This window comes from Crassostrea angulata, chromosome 10, assembly GCF_025612915.1.
Source record: "Crassostrea angulata isolate pt1a10 chromosome 10, ASM2561291v2, whole genome shotgun sequence".
Lineage (NCBI taxonomy): Eukaryota > Metazoa > Mollusca > Bivalvia > Ostreida > Ostreidae > Magallana > Magallana angulata.
The window spans coordinates 39,715,061-39,737,830 of NC_069120.1; the positions used below are offsets into that span (position 1 = coordinate 39,715,061).

Sequence of the window (22,770 nt, forward strand, 5' to 3'; positions counted from 1 at the left end):
AAGAGGGGTTCAAAGTTTAACATAGAAATATATAGGAAACATGTTTATAAATCTTCTCGAGAACTACAATGTTACAGTTTGTGAGATTATTATGCAAGGATCCTCAAATAGTTAAAATTCTAAATTGTAAACGCTGTGACCCCCGGACCAACACTGGGGCCCCAGAAGGGTTTCATAGTTTAACATAGAAGTATATAGGGAAAGTGTATAAAATCTTCTTCTCAAGAACTACAATGCAACAATTTGTGAGATTACTATTCAAGCATCCTCAAATAGTGTAGATTGTAAATTGTTAAAGCTAACCATAAACCCAGGACCAATACTGGGGCTCCAGAAAGGGTTTCAAAGTTTAAAATAGAAATACTGTAGCATATGATACCAAATTTAATGTTAAAAGGAACTGTTGTTAAGGTGAGAGATGTGGCCCATGGGCCTCTTGTTTGAAACATATAATTAGCATTAAATTCAGGCATACCTACAAAGAATGTGTCTCCATGCGAGAGTAATTATTACAGCAACGACAGTAAACATACAATATACTAGTATTTTTTTACTGAAAAAAGGAAGGTAATAGTGATTCTATCGTTTGTCATTTGTTAAATTCTTTCAAGAAGACGGTAGTTAAAATTAAAAATATTTTGTGACCTAGGCCTGCGCTTCGCCAATAGGAAATAAATTTCATCAGGATTAAATTAAGGATATAGCGACATCGAATTGTCAGTGCAGATCCAATTAGAAGTGCATGATTTTGATTTTAATCAGATTGGTGTGAAACAACAAAAAGGCCCTCTGACACAAGGCCTGTTTATTTAAAGGAGGCATTGTAGCTGACTCTTTTCATAAATGCAGAGGATAACGTTTATCATGGTGTTTTATCAAAGAAATTCAATTTAATATATCGCTTCAAAACCCACATTTTCTACGTATGTTATTGTATGATTAATTAATGTTGAAGAATGCCGAATAGCTTCATATTATCAGTATACCTTTATTATTTCAATAAAAATATGATAAATATACAAAAAAGAATAAAGCATTTTTAAAAATTATAAAAGAACGCCAATTTGTCTTTGAAGCACAAACATCATTAAATATTTTAAATGTGTAATAACTCGTACTTGAATAGATGTTGTATTGGTTCAATATTTAAATGGGAAAACACCTTTTCTATAATTATTTTCTGACGTCATTCTCTATGAGTGTACTAAGTTACGAATGTGTAAATATAAACAGGCTCGGGATTCGTATCATCGCTTATTTTGTCGTGTTTTTTCAACTGACTTGACACTGCACGTCTATTTTCTCTCATTAAGGCAGACATCATTGCAGAAATAAGGTGATAACACCCAGGTAAGTTCAAAATTTTATGAAAAAACTATGCAAGTGTGTGTAATATTCAGCTGATTCTCAATGACAGAACATGTCCCCTTTAAACAGAACACAGTAAATTAAACATCATCATGGCGAGCCCAAAAAGTGAAGAAATTGGTCGCTGCTGTCTTATTGCTTGTGAAAGGGACCCCATCCTCACCACTGACGGGCGAACGGACGTTAGGGCCTACAGTGTACAGGAAAGTGAAAAGAAAGGTGGGCTATATATATACAAGTATATCATGATAATCCCTCATACAGTACATTATTGTAGGACGTACAATATAGGTTTTTTTGACAATGCAATATTCAATTTTCTGTTAAATTCTATTGAAAACCCTTTGAAGTGTCTTACTCGTCAACGATCTATTTTTTTCTTTTTATGTAATTATTATAAAGGCATCTGTACGTTTTTTAAATACTAGTAGTTCATCTTGGCTCCATTACAGAATATGCCTTTTGATCATGGCTGGTTTTTAAACTCAATTTTGGACCACACTTGGCCCAATCTTGCTCAGACATTTGATGTTTGGTAACCTTGAAGCAAGTTTCTATGCAATGTCAAGGTTGTAGAGGATCTTTATGAAAATCCGTGTCCTTACAGTTTTTTCTCTATGTTTGGCCCAATCTTGTTTAGAATTTACAAAAAGAATAGTGACATTGAATCAAGTCCCTATGTCATATGTCAAGGTCATAGCAGACCCCTCTGTAAAATCCTTCACGCAACCTTATTTCTTCTTCCATTGGGCATATATGCATTATTCTACACACATTTGTTGGATAAGGGATGTAAAATGATCTTGAACTTAATTTCTAAGTCAGGTAAGGCCAAAGCAAAGTCCTTTAAAATGCTTTTTGCCGTGTCCTTTGTTAAGATGGTCATTAAAACCATTCTCTCTTCAACATATTTTCGTATTGACTCAGATCAGTGTAAACATTAATTACATCCATCAAGTTTGATTCCCTCTTTTTCTTATACGGAAATTGATTGTAATATACAGTATATAGAAATTGACAGGAGTGAAATCTAGACGATCAAGTTCAAACCATGCAATGATCGCTACCTTCAGAACTCTCATAAATCACCAAAGAAAGGATTTAATCGCCTATATATATATATATATATATATATATATATATATATATATATATATATATATATATATATATATATATATATATATATATATATATATATATATATATATATATATATCATCTTAAGTTTAACAAATTAATGAATTTATCGTAAAGAATAACTAAATCATTGCTTATATACAACTGTATGAATGGCCAAGTTGTCTTATATGATACTGGAATTTGAGTCTGACATCATCATGATTATTCAATGCAGGAATGCAGTCCGTGGTTTTTCTTAGGTTGCTGAAGGTTTCGACCGATCGGTTTCTGCAATGTCGCTTTACCTTTATATCCCGCATTAATCATCAAAGAAAGCATATTACAAATATAAATGTTTAAATATTCTATATTTCACGATGGATTTCTTTTCATGTTGCAATACAAAATGCCATAAGACGGCTTATTCCTGTTTTTACCTATGACACACCTTATGCTCTGTTTAGAATTCAAAGTCAACTGGGATGAAAATGGAATGGCAATGTTTCACATCGCCTGTTGGAACGTCCTGTACCGATCCGCCTCGGCCAGAACCCCAGAAAGAACCTCTATAGTTCTAACGGAGATGGAAAAGGACATGATATGCGAGGCAGCGAAGACTGCCGAGACACACAATTCGTACCAGTTCATAAAGGACGAGGGTAAACGAATAGCCGAGCTGCTGAAACAGTCCAACCACTGCGTAGCCTTCACTGGTAAGTCACTTTGACTCATAAGCCAAAAATCATGTCTAAGATCATCATTGAATTTCAATAGTAATTTTATTTGCAATTGTAGGTGCTGGAATATCAACCGCAGCCGGAATAGGGGATTTTCGCGGAATTAATGGCAAATGGACAACACAGGAAAAAGTTAAACAATATGGTATACATGTACTAGTATTGCAACTTTTCCCCCCTTTAAATAAATTGAGTCATTTTCTGAAAAGAATATTACGAAAAATCTTTTATTTGAAAATAGGTCAGAGGGGCGTGTCCAAAACGAGAGGTCATAATATGCTTGACCTTCGTCCTACTTACACCCACGAGGCTCTGTTAAAACTGACCGATCTCGGATACATCAAATACCTCATCAGTCAAAACACGGACGGTTTACACAGACTTTCCGGTATCCCGGAGTCCAAGATATCCGAACTGCACGGTAACTCCTTCATGGAGAAATGCGAGAAATGTGGAAATCGGTACGAATGGTCTCGCCAGGTAAGACGTCGGGCCGACGTTCCAGCCAATACGTGTGAGCGATGTGGCATCAATCACCGCACCGGTGGTATCTGTCAGGACAAGGTTAGTTTAAACGACAACAACAAAAAAAAAAGGCTGAAATTTGAATAACATAAAAACACGTCGTTTAAATACTGTAAGTCGTTTTTGATTCCAAGGTGCATGCTAAAATTTCACGGAAAAGTACCAATCGCCATGGTTTTATATAATACTGAAAGAAAATAAAAATTAAATTAGTTTATTTGAAATTGATTAGAATTATTTGAAAATGAGAATTCACAATGAGTTTAATTTCGCAGGGAAAAAAAGATAAATCGGGAACATAGTAAACATCATGATTATTTGCAGATCTTAAGTATTCTACCTTTATATATTTGTATAATTAATACACTAGGTTCCCTCTCGACATGGCGCTAATCCACAATTATTTGTATGTTACTATACAATTACATATTTTCAATAAAAAGAAAAGAAATATATTTTTGAATCTCGAACTAGATTGTAAATCTAATTCAAAACATGGCATAGAAAGGTAGTACTACGTAAAATGTGTTTCTATTTCTTAAATTTTAAACAAAGCAATGTGGTGGGTTTTTGATGAACACCATCATCAATTTCGGGGACTATTTGGAGGAGGATGTTTTGGGGAGCGCCAAGCATCATGCCAAACGGGCGGACCTTGTTTTGGCACTTGGGACCACCCTTCAAGTCTCCCCGGCTAACTCTCTGGTGGAAATGGGACAAAAACCAACTAGATTGGTCATCTGCAACAGGTATAAATCATTTTCATATATTTGTATGTTCAAGTTTGAAGAACAAACAAGTTTTGCAACTGTAGTCGTTCTTGTAATGAAATACAGGATTTATTTTTAATTGGTCATATTCAATCATTATTGAATCCTGAATGCTATCAAATTTTATTCTTTGCAGGCAAAGCACTCCTTATGACAACGTCTGCAAAGAGATGGACGAAAACGGAACTTCAACACTAGGGTCACGTGTTTTTGGAGATTGTGACAAGCTGATGTCAGAGATAATGCGGAATGTTCTCCCTAAAGAAGAACTACAAGAATGGGAAGGCGGACGCGAGGAAAGACTTGCTGCTTACGATCTAAAACGAAAACTGTAGAATCACGTGTCCATGTTTAATTGTTTTCTGGGTGTTTTTTTTATTGCACATGGTAGTACTGCCAAAGTACAACTAACAGTGTATTGCTTTACATACCCGTGTTTGATTAGAATACTCATAGTTACACTCGGAGAGAATTTGACACGTGTACTTACTGATATTTGTTTGTTATAAAATGACCTTTGTAGAAGTGCTGATATGAAGGTATTACTATATTTTTCCCGAAAAGACCAAATAGAGTCCTACTGATAAATTCTTAAAATGAAAGAGAGAGAGAGAGAGAGAGAGAGAGAGAGAGAGAGAGAGAGAGAGAAATGGATGTCATTTTGAAATCTTCGTCATCACGCCTAGTGTTCATTATTATTTTCAGCAAAACTTGGTTGTATTAATTTAGCTATATTTTAACTACGAATGTGAAATAATTGATAAAAGACCGTTTTGTCAAATACGCTCTGTATTGAAGATCGAATTATATATTAAATGCAATTTCTATATTGTTTGTCTTGCATATATAATAAAACTGAGATATACTGTAGTATACCTATAATTTAAGACTCGTTTACGCTAGATGAGTAATCTCCGAAAACAAATATTGATTTCAAAAACATGTGAATTACATGTGGGAATTTTAGTATGGGGAATTTTTTTTTGGAAGTCCCGATTCACTCATATATATTGATTATCATGTCTATTTTTACCAATTTACGTCACTGGCGCATACCAACAACAATTACAAACATACTTATGCCTATATCCCGGGTATTTAAATCAATCGATTCGTTCGATATCGTCACACCCCATCAATATGGCGACAGGATCAGACGACTTTAAGTTATGGAAATGTGCTGTGATTTCATGTGAAAAAGGTCCCATCAAATCGACAGACGGCAGGGTGGATACTAGGGCGTATGCTTTGCCGAAAAATGAACGCTCAGGTAAATAAATCATTGTGATTTCGTAATTCACTGAGAGAGAGAGAGAGAGAGAGAGAGAGAGAGAGAGAGAGAGAGAGAGAATTTTATACCGCGAGTGTCGGAAATGAAATATAGTTTTATTGGCGATCGATAGTGTAGTTGAGTTGAGGGTTTTATATATCTGTCAGATTTCCAAGTAAACTGGGACGATAAAGGATTTGCAACATTCCATGATGTTTGTTGGTATACGTTAATCAAAAGATTATCAAAAGACAAGGCCTCGGGAATCACCAAAGCTGAAGAAGATATGATTAAGGAAGCATTAAAAACGGCAGAAATTCACGACTCGTACGAAAAACTGAAAAAGGAAGCGGAACATGTAGCTAAGCTGATCAAAAAGTCAGAGTACTGTATAGCATTTACAGGTATACATTTGCAAACTTCCTTCACCTATTAAATTGCTCTCATTTATTATTATTTTTTTTATATATATATATTTTTAAATGTGAATTACATGTAGTGGGAATTTTAGTATTTTCAAATTTCGAAGTTTTTTTAAAATGAAAATCATCATACAAACCAGTACTAGCATTCAATGAATGCGGTATAAAATATAACATTATTAATACGCTTGAAATTGCTAATAAAAATTCTATTTCTTTAAAAAAACCGATACAATCTCGGACTTTAATTACTACACTTAACACTACATGTAAAATCAAGAGAAGTGCTAAACATGTAATATTACCTTTTGTAAGTAATGAAATATGCACATTCTGATCAAAATATTAAAATGGCGTTCTTTAATTAGATTTGAATTGTTGATTTTAAGGAGCGGGTATTTCAACAGCTGCAGGGATCGGTGATTTCAGAGGAATAACTGGAAAATGGACAGAGCGAGACAAAGCTAAAAAACAAGGTAAATTATGACCCCCCCCCCCACAGATAAATAAATAAATAAAACACATACAGTCACACAAAAACAAACACACCCCCCCCCCCCAACATATGCATATGAAATAAACCTCTTCAAAATAAAAAAGAAACCACTTATTAAAAAATTTAGTATAATGCTACTTACTTATTACTGATCAAGAATATAGATCATCGTACATTTTCAGGCTTATCAAATTGAATTCAAATCGTCCATATCGATCCGGTAAAACCATATACAATACTTAACACTGCAAGGGAATTGTGTTGTTTTGGTTAACTGTATAAGTTCTTTTACCGGATTTTTAAATGGGGAAAATCCTGTTTGTTTTTTTTTTTTTTATTTTTTTTTATTTTATTGTAAACAAAGGTTTAATATATAAATCATGTTATGAAATATTCACTCTCCCACTTCTCACATTTTCATCCCATATTGTAATATAAAATAAAGAGTAGGGTAGTTGCTTGTGATAGTTATGAAACAGAATACCTATTAAGCAGTAAAACTGCAATCCATGGAGAAAAAAAACCAAACAAAAAAAACAAAGAAAAACCAACAACAAAAAACGAAAAACTAAAGAAATATTAAATTGATGCATTATTGTACACTTGTTAGTTCTAAACTGCCAGATGATTAATAAAATCATTCAAAGGAGACCATGCTTTTTCAAATTCATCAAATTCTGATTTCTGAATATAAATATACTTTTCAGTCTTGCAACTTTGATTTAAGTAGTGTAAAAGCCCTAAAAAATTTGGCGTCTTACTTTGTTTTAAACATAAAAATATATATTGCTTTGAATAAAGGATTACAAAGGGAAAGGGAAAAAACCTGTTATTGAAATGGTAAAACTGACGGGCAGGCGGCTGCCAAAAGGGTACCCCCATTGTACAGATAGCACCTCCTACAATTTTTAAGATAGAAAGTTGTTGTTTTGCAGATAATTGTACATTATATCAGAGATGTGCATATCACTTGGGTTTTGATTTATGATAATTTTCCAAAAAAAAAAGTAACCGTCCAGCTGTTGAACTTGATCAGTTTCTATCAGAATATCGCATATAAGATACTCCCTTTCTCTAGATAGGTAGTGTTTATCAATTCAGGGTTTGAAAAGTGGATCATGGATACAGTTCACATAAAAGAAAACCCAATTTGCTGTCACATTTGTTGTCAGTTTGAAGTATGTGTTGATCATGTTTTAAGGAACCAAGGGGACCAAGGTACCACCACGTAATCTGCAGGCTCTACGCCCAACTTACACACATGAAGCCATCGTTAAACTACTGGAAAAGGGGTATATGAAGCACGTTATTAGTCAAAACGTGGACGGCCTCCATCGATTGTCGGGGGTCAAGGAAGGTCAAATTTCGGAACTTCACGGAAACGGGTTCGAGGAGAAATGCGAGAAGTGTAAGAAACGTTATGTGAGGAATTTCAGATGTGGCGGGAAAGCGACCAATGTCCCTGTAAATAAGTGCACAAAATGCCGGTTAAATCATCGAACGGGACGGGTGTGCGATGATAAGGTAATTATATAAGGAGAGAAAAAAATCAAAAAGTAATGGACGTAATAGTATTTCTTTTTCCTTTGTTTTTTTTTCAAAACTGTCAACATTTGAGTTTCTTAGTATACAATGTACACATTATTTCAAAACATCAACATTCATCTTTCCATATGTCAAAGGGTTTTGGCCCGTTTCTCTCTACACAAAGAAGAGAGGAATGGATCATAAACTCTTGACTTGGGTTGATGCAACATCTAAGTATGTTCAATGCAATGCTCTTATTGTGGTTTTTAGAAGTGTAATGGATATCTGATGAACACCATCATCAATTTTGGGGACTATTTAGAGAGTGATGTGTTAGATGGTGCGGAGAAACACGCGGAACAATCGGACCTCGTTTTGGCTCTAGGAACTACTTTGCAAGTCTCACCAGCAAACAACTTAGTAGAAAGTGGACAGGATCCTACGCGTTTGGTTATTTGCAACAGGTATTTAAATGTTTAAATATAAAAAATGCAAGATCAAAATATTTTCATTCAAACGAATCTATAAAATGATAAATATTTCATTTTGTAGACAAGTCACAGATTACGACCAGACATGTTTAGAGCTAGATGACAACGGAGTTCCTTTGGGGTCACGTGTTTTTGGAGACTGTGATAAAATGATGCGCGAACTGATGCGCAGTGTTCTTCCGGGAGATGAGTTGAAAAAATGGGAGCAGGACAGGGAAGTCCGAATGCTGGCTTACGACACCCAGAGGAAATTGTAACAGATTTACGAACTATATCGTAGTTAAACATTAATGGGAGAATATAGGAACATTTAAAAACTCTCAGTACATTCATGAGACATGTTATAACTTTTTTTTAACTAATCTGAATTAATTCTAAAGGCAATACATATACAGTCAAATTCTCATGAGCTTAAATTGTCTTTAATCTTTGATCACCTGTTTGTCGTCTATTTTACAATCTGTTCCCTTCAGCACTACGCATACGCAGTAATCAAACTTGATTTGAAGTGTTTACATTAGTTCAAATGAAAGCCATGCTCTCAATAAAAAACATAGGTAATCACAGATTACTAAGCTCACCGAGGCGGAGCATCACCCTTAAGAGACATCACCTTCATAAGACCACCTTTATCATACTTTATGATCTTGGATATTCATGGATTCTGTTTTGACAAAATATCGTATATCATCTGAAATTTTTTTTATGATAATCATATGTTCATATGTTAATCAATACAATGATATAAAATTAAATATTGCATCATGTCATATTTTTAATATATATCATATAATACAATAAAATACCGTAATAAACAATAATGAGATATGATATTGTAACGTATAATATGACATTGTATTGTGTTATACCATATTGTATTTGATCACATAATACAATATCATAAAATATAATACAATATAGTATTATATTACAATATCATATTACATAAATTAATACATCATAACATTGAAACATGATATTATATTGTATAATATAGTATGATATTGTAATGAATGACATTGAAACATATTTGATACATTATATGATATTATATCATATAATACAATATAATTTGATTCCAACATTGTATCTTATCAAATGATACCATATTATGTGATAAAGTAAAATATTATAAAATACATTATTATATTATACATGAATATTGTATCATATGACACAATCATATATAGTACAATATCATATCATGCAATTTCATGTGATATGATAATATATCATATAAACCAATATCATATCATACAATATCATATGATACAATATTATATAATATTATAATATCATATAATACAATTTCATGTGTTATAATTCTATATTACTCAAACCAATATCATATTATACAATATTGTATGATACAATATAATAGAATATACAATATTGTATCATAGGATACAATATAATATTTTGCAATATCTTATGTAATTGTATCATGTGAAAAAATAATAAATTAAAAATACAATATAATATTATACAATACTATACATAACAATATCATGATACAATATCATATCATAAAATATATCAAAAAAATTGATACAATATCATATCGTATCGTATAACTTTTTATAGTATAACATATGATATCATATTGTATCATATCAAACAATATTGTTTCATATCATACAATACTATATCATAGGAATCATGTTATATCATTTATCAACAAACATCTATCTATCGAGCTGGTTTGAGTGAGGTAGGAGATTTCTTTAGCATCCTTGATAATGGAGATCAGGCTCTGCATCTGAAGCAACCTCTGCGTTTAATTTATAATAAAGTTAAATCAACTATGCAAGCTATCATCTAAAAAACATGTGACCTGTTCCAAAAAACTAAACCTCATCCAGCATCCAAAACCTATGGCTCAGATTCAGCATTCAAGCCCATCAGGTGCATTGGTATCATAAAACGCATCATCCATGCAAGTTTGGTGAAGTTTGGACCAGTAATAACTAAGATATCATCATCAGAGGGCACTAGCAATTAAAACCTTAACTTCCTCCAGCATCCGCAACCTATGGCTCAGATTCAGCATCCATGCCTGTCAGGTGCATCTGTATCATAAGACACACCATCCATTCAAGTTTGGTGAAGTTAGGACCTGTAATAACTAAGATTTATTTTTTAGCATCCTTGATAATGGAGATCAAGCTCTGCATCTGAAGCTACCTCTGCGATTCATTCATATTACAGTTAAATCAACTATGCAAGTTTGAAATAGTACTATCATCTATTAAACATGTGACCTGTTCCAAAAAACTTAATTTTATCCAGCATCCGAAACCAGACTCAGCATTCAAGCCTATCAGGTGCATCAGTATCATAAGACACACCATCCATGGAAGTCTGGTGAAGTAAGGACAAGTAATAACTAAGATATCATCATCAGAGGGCACCTGCAACAAAAACTTTAACCAGCTCTAAAAACCTTAACCTCTTCCAGCATCCGAAACCTATTGCTCAGATTCAGCATTCAAGCTTGTCAGGTGCATCAGTATCATAAGACGCATCATCCATACAAGTTTGGTGAAGTTAGGACCAGTAGTAACTTAGATATTGCTATCAAAGGGCACCTGCAACAAAAACTTTAACCTGGTCCAACAACCTTAACCTCCTCCAGCATCTGAAATTTAGGACCCAGATTCAGCATCCAAGTCTTTTAAGTCCATAAGTAGGTCCAGATGCATCATCCATGCAAGTTTGGTGAAGATAGGACAAGTAATAGCTTAGATACAGGACCTGCAACAAAAACTTTAACCAGGTCCGGACGCCGACGCCGACGCCGACGCCACCGCCGACGCCGAGGGTATAGCATAAGCTCTCCTTGACTTCGTCTCGGTGAGCTAAAAAGGGAGGAGTGTATTGAAAAGGATAATATGTGATCAAATGTAATAAAACTCGAAATGTTTATCACGATTTTAAAAGTTCAAATAAAAGTGATTCCGTACTTTATTTTCTAAAGTCTTGTTGATGTGCGCCCTCCTTCTTAAACGCGTATGACGACTGAACGTAAATTTGTAGCTTCCTCCGAACGCGAGAGTATCGTCCAAATACTCCTGGACAGTACATCAGCCATGGCGGTATGCTAATTTTAGTATTTTATTGCATTCATAGTTGCAATTTGAGAACATTATATTTCTTATAACCAAGCATTCATTTGTCAAATTTCAACAACAAATTTTTTGTAATGCAGGTGCAAGATGATTAGGAGAGCTCGATGATCATGGCCAATTTTTATACTCTATTGACCTCCTTTACAAGAAGAGGTCTAAATATTAATGATATAAAAAAAAACTGCTCAAATTTAGCTTGTAAAATATGAGGAATTTTCCTTCCCCAAATAACGGTTTAACCATGTACATGTAGCTAAACAAGTCATACATTAGTATTTAAGGTAGATCCGATGGTTAATTTGTTGACCACCCAGCCTCCTTAAGGTGGTATGGGACACTTCCGTGTTGTGACGTATTGTTTTTCGAAATAGACAATAAAACCACGATTAATTATATAAGTAGTTTCTTTCCCAATATTTACATTTCCAGTGTCTTTGCGTAGCTGTGATAACACTACGTAATGATTTTGTACTATAAAACCCATACATATGTAACTAATGAAGCCAAATTGAGGCGCCAGCGGGGTTTGCTTATTTATATTTAAATTTTTAATTGTACGATGTTTTAAAAATTTATAAATATAAGTAATAAGGAATCATTCTTTGAATATTATGAGGTGATAATTTTAGTCGGGGCGTGATCATATCTATCATAAACCATTGGATTTGATCACGCCCCGACCGAAATTATCACCTCATAATACTCAAAGAATGATTCCCTATTCCTTAAATATTGTCACCTAGCAGCGTAGTGCAATGGGTTAGAGGGCTTACTACGAATCTTTAAGTCATGAGTTCGAATCCCGCCGGGGTTTTACGATTTTAATCTCTCCTAATTTTTTTTAAAAGTTTTTTTTTTGGTTAAATATTGTAAAATTTGAAAATTCTAAACCGGTGAATGTATTTCAATTTTAATGTTCTTTAATTCACATTAATATCGACAGATGTCCCATACCACCTTAATTTTTCTGCAGTTTTCTCAATTCTCCCAAAATGTTAGTTTTCTGACTGCAAGAGCTCTGTTCCGTGAGGAATTAAACAGAGGCACGGCATCAACTGCAGATATTTCTGTTTATTACGAATAGTCTTGAAGCGCTCTTTCTTCAAGACGTTCTGTTTCATCGGACAAATCACTTCGTCATTGCTGGACGATAAACGTGTCTTCAGGAAATGGTGAGAGTGGAAATGAATTCCTTACATTCAAAAGATTTTATTTTCATACATTCAGTGATTAATGTAAAATTGTAAATTCTTTGCAAATATAAAAGAAACCTTTTTTTGAAATAATATTTTCAAATACAAATCAACAAGCTAAAAACATAAACTTGATATCGGCATATCAAAAACAGACATTTAAATAACTAGCTATGATATGGCAATTTTGTTCGACAGCAATGCAAAGAACTAAAATATCAATTTATCACACATTTAGGCTGCCTTTACAAGTGACACGACTTTTTCAGCCATAGGTCCGGCAGACGGTGGATTTTGTCCAGTAACAATTCTTCCGCTTGTCTGTTATGAAAAAAAAAAACACCACCCATTAACGAAATCAAGATACATGTATATGAAGAAAATATGACATGATAAATTTATGACATGATGAAATAAAAGTAGAAAAAATGACATGATAAATTTATGACATGATGAAATGTAAAAGTAGGGGAAATACCCCTGTAATCTATACCGTTACTAACCTGTACATTTACTTGGAAGTTTTCAGCGCCTACAAAGTTTCCTCCTAATTCTTTCAGCCTCGTTTCTAACAAGAACGGCATTGCTTCGGTTAGCTTCACGAATTCCTCTTCAGCGTTTGTGAATGACGTAATCGTCTGTCCTTTCACAATGCTCTCCCCATTGGATAATTTTACGGGCACCAAACCTTAATAAATGTTAAAACAATATTTTGTTTATTTTACACAAAACAACAAATAATTTATCGTGACTTCTCATGATAACACACATCTTAAACCATTTTGTAAATTGATGTCCAACTGTTTTTAAAATAACTTCTACACAAGTAAAATTCCTTCTTTTTTCTTCTGAAAAATTTTATAGCATTAAAATATGTGAACTCTTAGAGTATCTTGACAAACTTTAGCAACGGTAACCAATTCAAAACAGCGTGAAATCAATTTAAATACGATGGCTTTTTATTGTTATCCAAATCCTTTAGCAAGTTAATTGGGGTTGTTATGACATGAATAAACAGTGTGTTTATAGAAATTGGACAGTGAAGATTATAATGATTCAACAACGAAATTCACGAATTCTGACACTCATGAAATATTTATTTCTTAGTAGATCCAATGTGTCAGATTTTTCCGAATTTCTAAATATTAGGTACATAAGTTTAAATTTATTTGGATAATTCTTTAAACGAGAATAAAATTTAAATTACATAATTCATCAACATAATAGTTATCATAAAAAGAGCAAATTTACAAACACTATAAAGACATGATTGTGTCTGCTTACCCACAGTTCCATGGCAGACGGCACAAACCACGGCGCCCCCTTCGTAAGCCTTGGCACAGAGTTTCGCGATTTCTTCATTTTTTGGTAGATCAAACATGGGACCGTGTCCTCCGGCGTAAAAGATCACCTTGTATTTACTGAAATGGAACAAACATGTCTGGAATGAAATGATTCTTGTGAAGAAAAAAAATCAGTTGATAAAGAATGGTTTTCTCTTATACTTGTAAAGCAACAGTGATTTTAAAAGAATTTCGATCATCAATGATGCTAATAAAGTATGTAGATAGCAAAAAATCAATTTGTTCAAAAGATTTTTTAATTTTGATCTACTCTTCAATTATATTTTTGAGTCGGCAGACAAGGGCATTGCCATTCAATTGGTTCTTGTTTAGAATAGCATTGGGTATGTATGGAAATGAATATACATATAGAATATAATTCTACGCTGAGCTGTTTGCACGGAGTTGTACACAATGGCACCAGAATATGAACGTTCTGCCTGATGTTTCATTTATTTAGTATTCAAAAATACGCGAGACAAAAAGTACCTTATAATTGTATCGTTTTACTGGTCCGACTTAACATTAAAAAAATATCTTGAAAGAAAGAATTTTCATTTGTTATTTTAATATAATTCTTGAAAAAAAAGAAAATTTAAAGGTTAAATGATGATAGAAACACTAGGTATTGAAGTCAATCTTATAGAAAGGTCCAGACCAAAATAGCTCAAACTGAAACATATCACATATGCAACTTAAGTTTCTTCAAAACGCTTGGTAGTGAAATCAAAGTCATTGGGTAGATATAGGTAACACAATCTTATAACTGTATGGCTAGTTCTAGTCTACACAAGAGATGAATGCAAAAATAAAAGATACACAGTATAGCTGCCTCTCAAAGGTATAGTAATGTATTCAAGGAAATATTATCATCAGATAACAGTTCAAATGATTGCACTCAATATTAAGTATCTCTATATGAAGTTTGATGAAAATGATACTTGGCACTAAAGAGGAATTAGTAGTCAAAAGTCAAAATAAAGGTCGATGTCTGAAATTAGGATTAGTAAAATGTTCCCAACAAAATGTATCCCACTGCAATCAGTCAGTTTACCTGATGTCTACATCCGAAGGTTTCATTGTTGTTTTCAGCTTCTCGGCTCCAGATTTCAGAAATGCTTGAGAAACAGGGTCTTCTTTAAATGCTTCTGCACTTCCCGGATCCTTTAGAATAATACACGTGATAAGGAATCCTTGTATAGGTATTATGAGGTGATTAATTACGGTCGATGTGATCAAATCCAGTAAAGCTCATCGGACTTTATGATAGATTTGATCACTCCCGACCGTATTTGATCACCTCATTTTACTCCAAGAATGATTCCTTATATTTATATTAATATTCAGCAATTATTTATTGAACGATTTTCAAAATATTTTAAAAAGTCATTGATGAAATGTAATGGACCATACATTACAGAATTTATTCGTAGTGTTATCACAGAAAAGGGCACTGAGAGATGTAAATATCATTGCATAGGGAAAATACGTTTATCAGTAGGAATTTTTCTTTCTTAAGAAAATACAAACTAATGTTGGAATTTTAGTTTAAATACTGGATGGTTTCTGTAAATTAATAGTATCACTGATACACGATAGCAGTACGCGATTTTTTTTTTATAATTTACGTCAATAAATTGGTCATCGTTCAAATCAAAATTCAACTATATACCATACGAATGGGTTACATGTACACGTAATTGTACTGTATTCTTCGTAAATGTCATGAATATGTTTCAAATATTTAATGAAACTTAATTTTACCATTGGAGCATCCCCGCCTTTCGGGCTAACGAAATCCACTTCGAATCCGGCCTTAGTGAAAACGTCATAGGGATGGGAGACTTCCGGTAGGTACCATCCGGTTTTATTGCCGGTATTTCCAAGATCGCCGTGGCTGGTAACCACTGTGAGTACTTTTATCGCCATTGTCAAAGCTTTTTATTTCGACTGAAGATCTGAAAGGAAACCACAACGATTCAAGAAGTCAACATTAAGTTTTACAAAAACTAATTAAAGTAGATACATGGTGAAGTTAATGAAATACATTTGGTTACATTTCACGAGACTACGCATTGAAAATATATTATACTAAATCATAATTAAATTAACCACCTAGCGAAGAGGATTTCACTATGAGCCTAGAGAAAAAGGATTCAGAGTCTAAGTAACGCGATGTTATTGTTGCATAGGGACCGCGGTACAATCAAATCAAAGTCCATGATAAGAATAATGCTCCATGCGATCACCCAGAGGAATTCTGATATCGTAACGATGATTGGCTAAACAAGAGTTTGTATAAATAAATGAATGTAAACAATGAAAAGGTGAAAATAACACATCTTCTGTCGTTATGCAACTGCTTACTACATGTTGATGCACCCGCAATTTAATTTATAAAAAACGAATGAACATGCATCGTATAATAAACAAACCACACATGCATGAATATACATAATCATTTTAAAGCTTGAAATGAGTGTACATGCATCAACATTACACATGGGATATATAGCAGGATTAATGACTATCGAATTTCAAAACGTACATGTACCTTACCTTCAGTTGACTCGCCCTCGGATTAAGATGCACTGGTACCTGTGCACTGGTAAGAGTACTATACAGACTTCGCGTAATGGATCCTCTAAATTGTTCTAAATTTTGCCGAGGATCAAGCGATAAATTGTTTACGACCCGGTATCAGCCGCGTGTTATCGGGTGGAGGATTTAAATGCCGAGAACTGCTCAAGTAAAAGAATAAGATCCAAAATATCCACCCAACCGTGGAAAACATAACAAGTATGGCTATATCTAAATGATAGACTTTCTCCTGAAAAATGACTTCAGGGTTGTTGTTTTTTGTTATCGTCCATTAGTGCACATCAATTAGCTGAATAGCCCTTATATTTTGCAGAAAATTTTCCTGATTGTGTTATTTATAACATGTGAAAGGTTTTAAAGAAATGCAACCCAGCCCCTTCCCTGCCAATGCTAGTTGCCTGTACACAAATCTTTTTTATCTGCAAGTATGGAAATGTCCTAATTTATGGCGTTGAACTTTTGAGCAGCAAATATAATAGTGGAAAACTACATTTTGTAATCAAAAGAAATTGTACCAAAAAAACCCCAAAAAGATAATTTGATGACAATTTATATGGGATGCCAAGTTAGATGGACTGTTAACTATACTAAAGATCAACAAATATATCATATCGTACATGTATAAATATCAGTCCTTGCATATGCATTATCTAATGATTACCTGCAATATAATTTTTTTTTTTTATAATTAAATTTATAACATTTCGATATTCGTATTTTTGATACTGTGGAGAAAAGACGATTTATAAAAGCCTGTATTTAATTGGAAAGTCAGGAGCTGTATCACAAAAATTAAAAGTATATACAAATGTATTATGAACCTGAAAAAGCTACACTGAAAGGAGGGTTCCAACCCTCTAAAATTCCCTTTGGAATAATTACCCGCTAATTCTAAAAAATCCCCCTACTCAAGGCCTCTGGTTTATAATTATAGAATGTTTCATAAGTCAATATCAAATATGATAGATAAGTTATAGAAAGTGTTATACTTATATGAAACCCCATTTCAATTTTTATAATTAACCCCAATTCTCAAAAAATTAATTTTAAAATGGTAAAAAGTTTCCATGTTCATTTATATAAGTGACAATAATGAAATTATAGCGTAAAACACATCAGTATTAGAAGATGTAACAATCTATTTTGTTTGGACGGCATTTGTTTAGATTTATTACTACATGCATTTGAGAACGACCGATTGAAAAATCGCCGTTTTGTACTCAGTCGGGGCATGAGTATGAAAAAGGTTTATAACCTTTAAACCCTGAGTATTTGGAGCACGGTACACATTTTGGGCGTGAGCTTGTACTCAGGATAGTTTAAACCTTGGGGCTGATCTAGACTAGTTTCCAAGGCCTTCCGATTGTACAGGCACACCGGAGGGCTTCGGTAACCAAGGTACGCTTAAACTGTGAACACTTTTCACTAGGCTAGGGAACCTTAATCGGTGAACACTATTTACTGGGCTAGGGACGCCTGATAAAGTGTAGTTTCCGATGCCTTCCGAGTGTGCAAACACATCGGAAGGCTTCGGAAACCAGGTTATACTTGATCAGTAAACACTACTCACTAGGCTGGGGACATTCTGATAGGTGGACGGCTAAATACGCCTGAATATAGAATAGCTCCCGAGGCCTTCCGATTGTACAAGCACTTTGGAAGGCTTCGGGAACAAGGGTACTCTTGGTCGGTGAACACTACTCACTAGGCTAGGGACATCCAATCTAATCTGGTCCCCGATGCCTTCCGATTGTGCAAACACATCGGAAGGCTTTGGAAACCAGGGTATACTTGATCAGTAAACACTACTCACTAGGCTGGGGACATTCTGATCGGTGAACACTACTCACTGGCCTAAATACGCCTGCATATAGCATAACTCCCGAGGCCTTCCGGATGTGCAAGCACTTCGGAATGCTTCGGGAACAAGGGTACTCTTGGTCGGTGAACACTACTCATTAGGCTAGAGCACCAAATCTTATCTGGTTCCCGATGCCTTCCGGATGTGTAAACACTTCGGAAGGCTTCGGGTAACTAGGTACGCTTGATATGTGAACACTTCTCACTAGACACATCGATTAGTGCACGCTGCTCACTAGCCTGGCTAATGGGGACATCCCGATCAGTGATCACTTATCCTTTGGTCATACACTTTCCAATCGATTGGTGATCATACACTATTTATTGATTGAACACTTCACAAGACAAATACACTCAAGTTGATACATGTATACCGCTATTTTATACACCTTAGTGATACTCTTAGTGAACACTACTCATCTCGTCTCCTCTACAACTGTACCCTAATAAAAAGAGCACAAATCAATGTTCTATATTGTACCTTCATTACCAATGTACTTATTTCTAAGAGTTTTACCCACTGTAGTACATGTTATGAGTAGGAATATAAAAATTGAACTGAGACAATATTTGTATTTTCTGTACAGCAAACATTGGCCAAAATACATTGCATTTAATAGGTTCAAAGCAACCTCTTTTGTTTTGCTATCGAGCTTGAATTTAGCTACATATCTTTGTTAATTACAACTACTCGTATTAATTAGAGCCATGGATTTGTCAAAGAAAGCTATCCAAATAAAAATGTAAACTATAGAACACTTAAGAAAAAGCAAATTCATTGTTTAAGTAATTGTACACCACATTGTGATTGTGACATGGATAAGTGATTTCTTCAGAATATTTTAAATCACTACATGTTAATTATCTTGTTTAATAGAATTTATAATTGTTTATTTCATTTAAGCAGTAATTGTGTTGTCAAAGGAGGAGGTCAGAGGTTAAGAGGAACCGATAGGGCGCTCCAACTAAAAGTGGTATGGGACACTTCCATATTTTGACGTAACGATTTCGTATGATGCATAACATTTGATATCGTTAACCAAGCATGTTCTCAGTCAAGCTTAGTTGAATTTTGGTCAAGTAGATTCATAAAGAATAAGATAAGAAAGGTAAAAAAAATTATCGACAGTGTCTCCTATTATATGTATGTACTTACTACAAGTATATAGTAAGACCACAGGTAGAACACATTACGTACAAATTCCAACCAAAGAGGGTTATCAGCTGAGTCTTGACTTCAGGTCAACATTGCAAAAAGGAAAAAAAATCAAGTATATTTCATATGTACATGCATCATGTTTATTTATAAAACTACAGCTGATAAACATATTAAGATCCGTGATTTGTGTGAAAATGTTGATGAACCAGTCGAACTACTTGTTCTGCCAGGGGTTTGGCGGACATTGGATTCTGACCAGTAACCAATCTGCCACTTGTCTGCAAGGACATCAAGATATTTTCAGATATTAAAATAAGTATGAATTAAGTGCTTTATAGAATAAATGCAATGCATTTTTGTTTGCATAGATTCTGCTTAACTGATTAAACATTTTATAAAGAAACAAAATATCTCCACCTGTACGTTTGGCTTAAATATTGGACCAGCGATGAAATTGGCTCCAAGAGATCTCAGTTTTGTTTCCAAAAGGAACGGAACCACATTAAAGAAGTTGCCAGCAGCCTCCTCGGAGTTCGTAAAGGACGTGAGCGTCTGTCCTTTAACTATGCTTATTCCACTGGAAAGCCTCACGGGCACAAAACCTGTATTTTAGAACGATGTTTGACAAGTCGACATTTGCATCGATTTTTTTAATGCCTTTGTAACAAATAACGCATATACTTAGCATAACAATTAACCTATGCATAATGTATGCAACTCCGAATTAACCAGTAGGAGTGCGCAATATGAATATAACATAAGAATTTTTAATAAAATCTTAACAAGAGGGTAAAAAATCTGACCAACTATTCCATGGCAGACAGCAGACACGATTGCTCCAGATTCGTATGCTGTTTTCGTCAGTGCGGCGATTTCGTCATTATTCGGAAGGTCAAACATAGGTCCATGTCCCCCAGGATAAAATATCACCTGGTAATCGCTGTCCAAAGGAAATTAATGTCAAAAATAATATATGGATTCTCTGCTTTTTGGTAAAGTCTACCACAGTTAAAATGTATGCATTGAAAAGGTGGTATTCAAATACGATATGTTTTGCATTAAGAGGGCTCGGGATTGTGGCAATTTTTAGGCTATATCAATCTCCTTTAGACAAAGAGCTCTGTATAACGACATACTAAAAAAAATATTCCAATTTTAATCCAAAAATATATGGACTTTTTTCTCTAATAAATAGTATATGGCTAAAGGTATAAAATGTAAAATTTTAAGGCAGATCTGATAGATAATTTACTGACCATCAGGCTCCTTATACATGTGATTCTGTAATGTACTCACCTTATGTTAACTTGAGAGGGCGCCATCGTGGTGTTAAGTCTGTTAATGGCCCCGGACGATATAAACTTCTGACACTGTGGATCGTCCCGACCTTCCACGGCGCTTCCTGGATCCTGAGAAAAACATGGCGGATACTACTGAGTCTTATATGTCCGAGAAATTGGGTGTTGTTTACCCGAGTTAACAGATTTGTAATTAATTTAGTGAATAAATGATTTTCTTGAGATAAAAGATCATCAAAGTAAAACAAATGTCCGTAGTCAACATTCGTTCGTTATGAATTTCATGAGATCCTCGAACATCTTTCCCTTAAGATGTAATTAAACTGTATTTCTCGATTATCAATTTCAATTAAAAGAAGATAATTAGCTTATTCAAATTTGCAAGTAATGTACTAAATCGTAGAAAAAATATTTACTTTAAATTAATTAGTAAATTACCATGGGTGCCTGGCCTCCCTTTGGACTCATGAAGTCGATCTGGAAGTTGGCTTTGGTGAACACGTCATAAGGCTGAGCCACCTCATTCAGGTACCAGCCGGTCCTGACCCCAGTGTTACCCATCTCCGAGTGACTCGTCACAATAAACAGAACCTTGATTAGCGCCTCCATCGTCTGTATAGAGCCAATATATAAAGAAATTCAATTTTTAAAGCTGCTACTAAACCAAAATAGTGGAATAAAACTAAGTAAATGATTATTTCATTTAAAAAAGAAAAATAACTATACACTGTTTGAGATAAGAGTTTAAAAATGTAAATTTACGTACATGTATATTTGTCAGTCTACAACCCAAAAATATGTTTATAAACGGAGATTGGCTCTCAGTCCTCTCAATACTTTGATTCCCCGTTACACACTGATGAAGCGTAATAATTTTTGTAACATGCGCATGTGAAAACCGCTTTGCAAGGATCAACACATACTTATTCAATCTGATTGTCCATACCGAAAAAAATTGGAAAATCAAGAAGAAAAAAGTATATAGGAAAACCTTCTTTGCCTATATTATACTTATTTTTTTTTTTATTTTTTTAAAGAAAGATTGAATCGCCATATCTATCATGTTAAAAGATCACAATTTGATATGGTTTTTTTTTTTTTTTTTTTTTTTTTTTTTTTGCATTTCTACTCTTTTAATTATAGTTATAACATGGTTGGTACATCTGCATATACTCACAGCCTTTATTGTGTTCTGCTGGCACCAGTAAAAACAAGGGGAGCGTATTTATACAACTTTCGAATTCTTATCTTGTCCCAATATATAGCATTTCTAAAACCTGACCCTTCCGTACCCGCCGGAGTATCCACTAGGACAGTAACTTGCTAGGGACGAAATGGTTCTGTTACCTAGGTACATGTACATATACTCGCAGTCTTGTTGGTCATTATTTCAAAAAGTATTTTATTCAAAAATATATATTGAAGTATATTTGTGAAGTGTTTGGTCATTCGAGGTGAAA

At 34.1% G+C, this 22,770-nt stretch overlaps 4 protein-coding genes across 7 annotated transcripts; 2 read left to right on the forward strand and 2 right to left on the reverse strand.

Annotated features, from left to right (window-relative positions):
- Positions 1-1,190: 1,190 nt before the first annotated feature.
- On the forward strand, positions 1,191-5,392 carry LOC128167134 (NAD-dependent protein deacetylase Sirt6-like). The gene is made up of 7 exons (XM_052832681.1): positions 1,191-1,350; positions 1,438-1,587; positions 2,955-3,203; positions 3,286-3,372; positions 3,469-3,791; positions 4,308-4,501; positions 4,659-5,392. Exons 2-7 carry the CDS (start codon positions 1,461-1,463, stop codon positions 4,855-4,857), a joined length of 1,179 nt encoding a protein of 392 aa, XP_052688641.1. The 5' UTR covers positions 1,191-1,350; positions 1,438-1,460; the 3' UTR covers positions 4,858-5,392.
- A 167-nt stretch (positions 5,393-5,559) lies between these two features.
- Positions 5,560-9,161, forward strand: LOC128167135 (NAD-dependent protein deacylase sirtuin-6-like). The gene is made up of 6 exons (XM_052832683.1): positions 5,560-5,792; positions 5,960-6,196; positions 6,604-6,690; positions 7,912-8,234; positions 8,508-8,701; positions 8,790-9,161. The coding sequence occupies exons 1-6, from the start codon at positions 5,663-5,665 to the stop codon at positions 8,983-8,985; spliced, it is 1,167 nt and encodes a 388-aa protein (XP_052688643.1). The 5' UTR covers positions 5,560-5,662; the 3' UTR covers positions 8,986-9,161.
- A 3,884-nt stretch (positions 9,162-13,045) lies between these two features.
- Positions 13,046-17,119, reverse strand: LOC128167881 (uncharacterized). Of its 4 annotated transcripts, none has more exons than XM_052833829.1 (6): positions 16,947-17,119; positions 16,157-16,350; positions 15,447-15,556; positions 14,334-14,470; positions 13,553-13,737; positions 13,046-13,370 (listed from the first exon to the last, which is right to left on the reverse strand). In XM_052833829.1, exons 2-6 carry the CDS (start codon positions 16,319-16,321, stop codon positions 13,284-13,286), a joined length of 684 nt encoding a protein of 227 aa, XP_052689789.1. In that variant the 5' UTR covers positions 16,322-16,350; positions 16,947-17,119; the 3' UTR covers positions 13,046-13,283. The 4 variants fall into 4 exon arrangements, with proteins under 4 accessions (XP_052689789.1, XP_052689788.1, XP_052689787.1 ...); XM_052833828.1 differs by having other exon boundaries at positions 16,941-17,119; XM_052833827.1 differs by having other exon boundaries at positions 16,952-17,118.
- A 1,906-nt stretch (positions 17,120-19,025) lies between these two features.
- Positions 19,026-22,637, reverse strand: LOC128167880 (uncharacterized). Its single transcript, XM_052833826.1, has 6 exons — positions 22,488-22,637; positions 21,749-21,922; positions 21,309-21,421; positions 20,816-20,952; positions 20,430-20,614; positions 19,026-20,290 (listed from the first exon to the last, which is right to left on the reverse strand). Exons 2-6 carry the CDS (start codon positions 21,917-21,919, stop codon positions 20,183-20,185), a joined length of 714 nt encoding a protein of 237 aa, XP_052689786.1. The 5' UTR covers positions 21,920-21,922; positions 22,488-22,637; the 3' UTR covers positions 19,026-20,182.
- Positions 22,638-22,770: the final 133 nt, after the last annotated feature.

Coding starts and splice junctions, on each gene's coding strand:
- LOC128167880 (XM_052833826.1), bottom strand. CDS start 21,919: ATGGAGGCGCTAATCAAGGTTCTGTTTATTGTGACGAGTCACTCGGAG. Junction 21,422..21,748: donor AGGGAGGCCAGGCACCCATG/GTAATTTACTAA, acceptor TGTTTTTCTCAG/GATCCAGGAAGCGCCGTGGA. Junction 20,291..20,429: donor TATTTAAGCCAAACGTACAG/GTGGAGATATTT, acceptor ATGTCCTTGCAG/ACAAGTGGCAGATTGGTTAC.
- LOC128167881 (XM_052833829.1), bottom strand. CDS start 16,321: ATGGCGATAAAAGTACTCACAGTGGTTACCAGCCACGGCGATCTTGGA. Junction 14,471..15,446: donor CCTTCGGATGTAGACATCAG/GTAAACTGACTG, acceptor GTTCCATTTCAG/TAAATACAAGGTGATCTTTT. Junction 13,738..14,333: donor CGTCTGCCATGGAACTGTGG/GTAAGCAGACAC, acceptor ACATTTATTAAG/GTTTGGTGCCCGTAAAATTA.
- LOC128167135 (XM_052832683.1), top strand. CDS start 5,663: ATGGCGACAGGATCAGACGACTTTAAGTTATGGAAATGTGCTGTGATT. Junction 5,793..5,959: donor GCCGAAAAATGAACGCTCAG/GTAAATAAATCA, acceptor TATATCTGTCAG/ATTTCCAAGTAAACTGGGAC. Junction 6,197..6,603: donor GTACTGTATAGCATTTACAG/GTATACATTTGC, acceptor GTTGATTTTAAG/GAGCGGGTATTTCAACAGCT.
- LOC128167134 (XM_052832681.1), top strand. CDS start 1,461: ATGGCGAGCCCAAAAAGTGAAGAAATTGGTCGCTGCTGTCTTATTGCT. Junction 3,373..3,468: donor GGAAAAAGTTAAACAATATG/GTATACATGTAC, acceptor ATTTGAAAATAG/GTCAGAGGGGCGTGTCCAAA. Junction 4,502..4,658: donor AGATTGGTCATCTGCAACAG/GTATAAATCATT, acceptor TATTCTTTGCAG/GCAAAGCACTCCTTATGACA.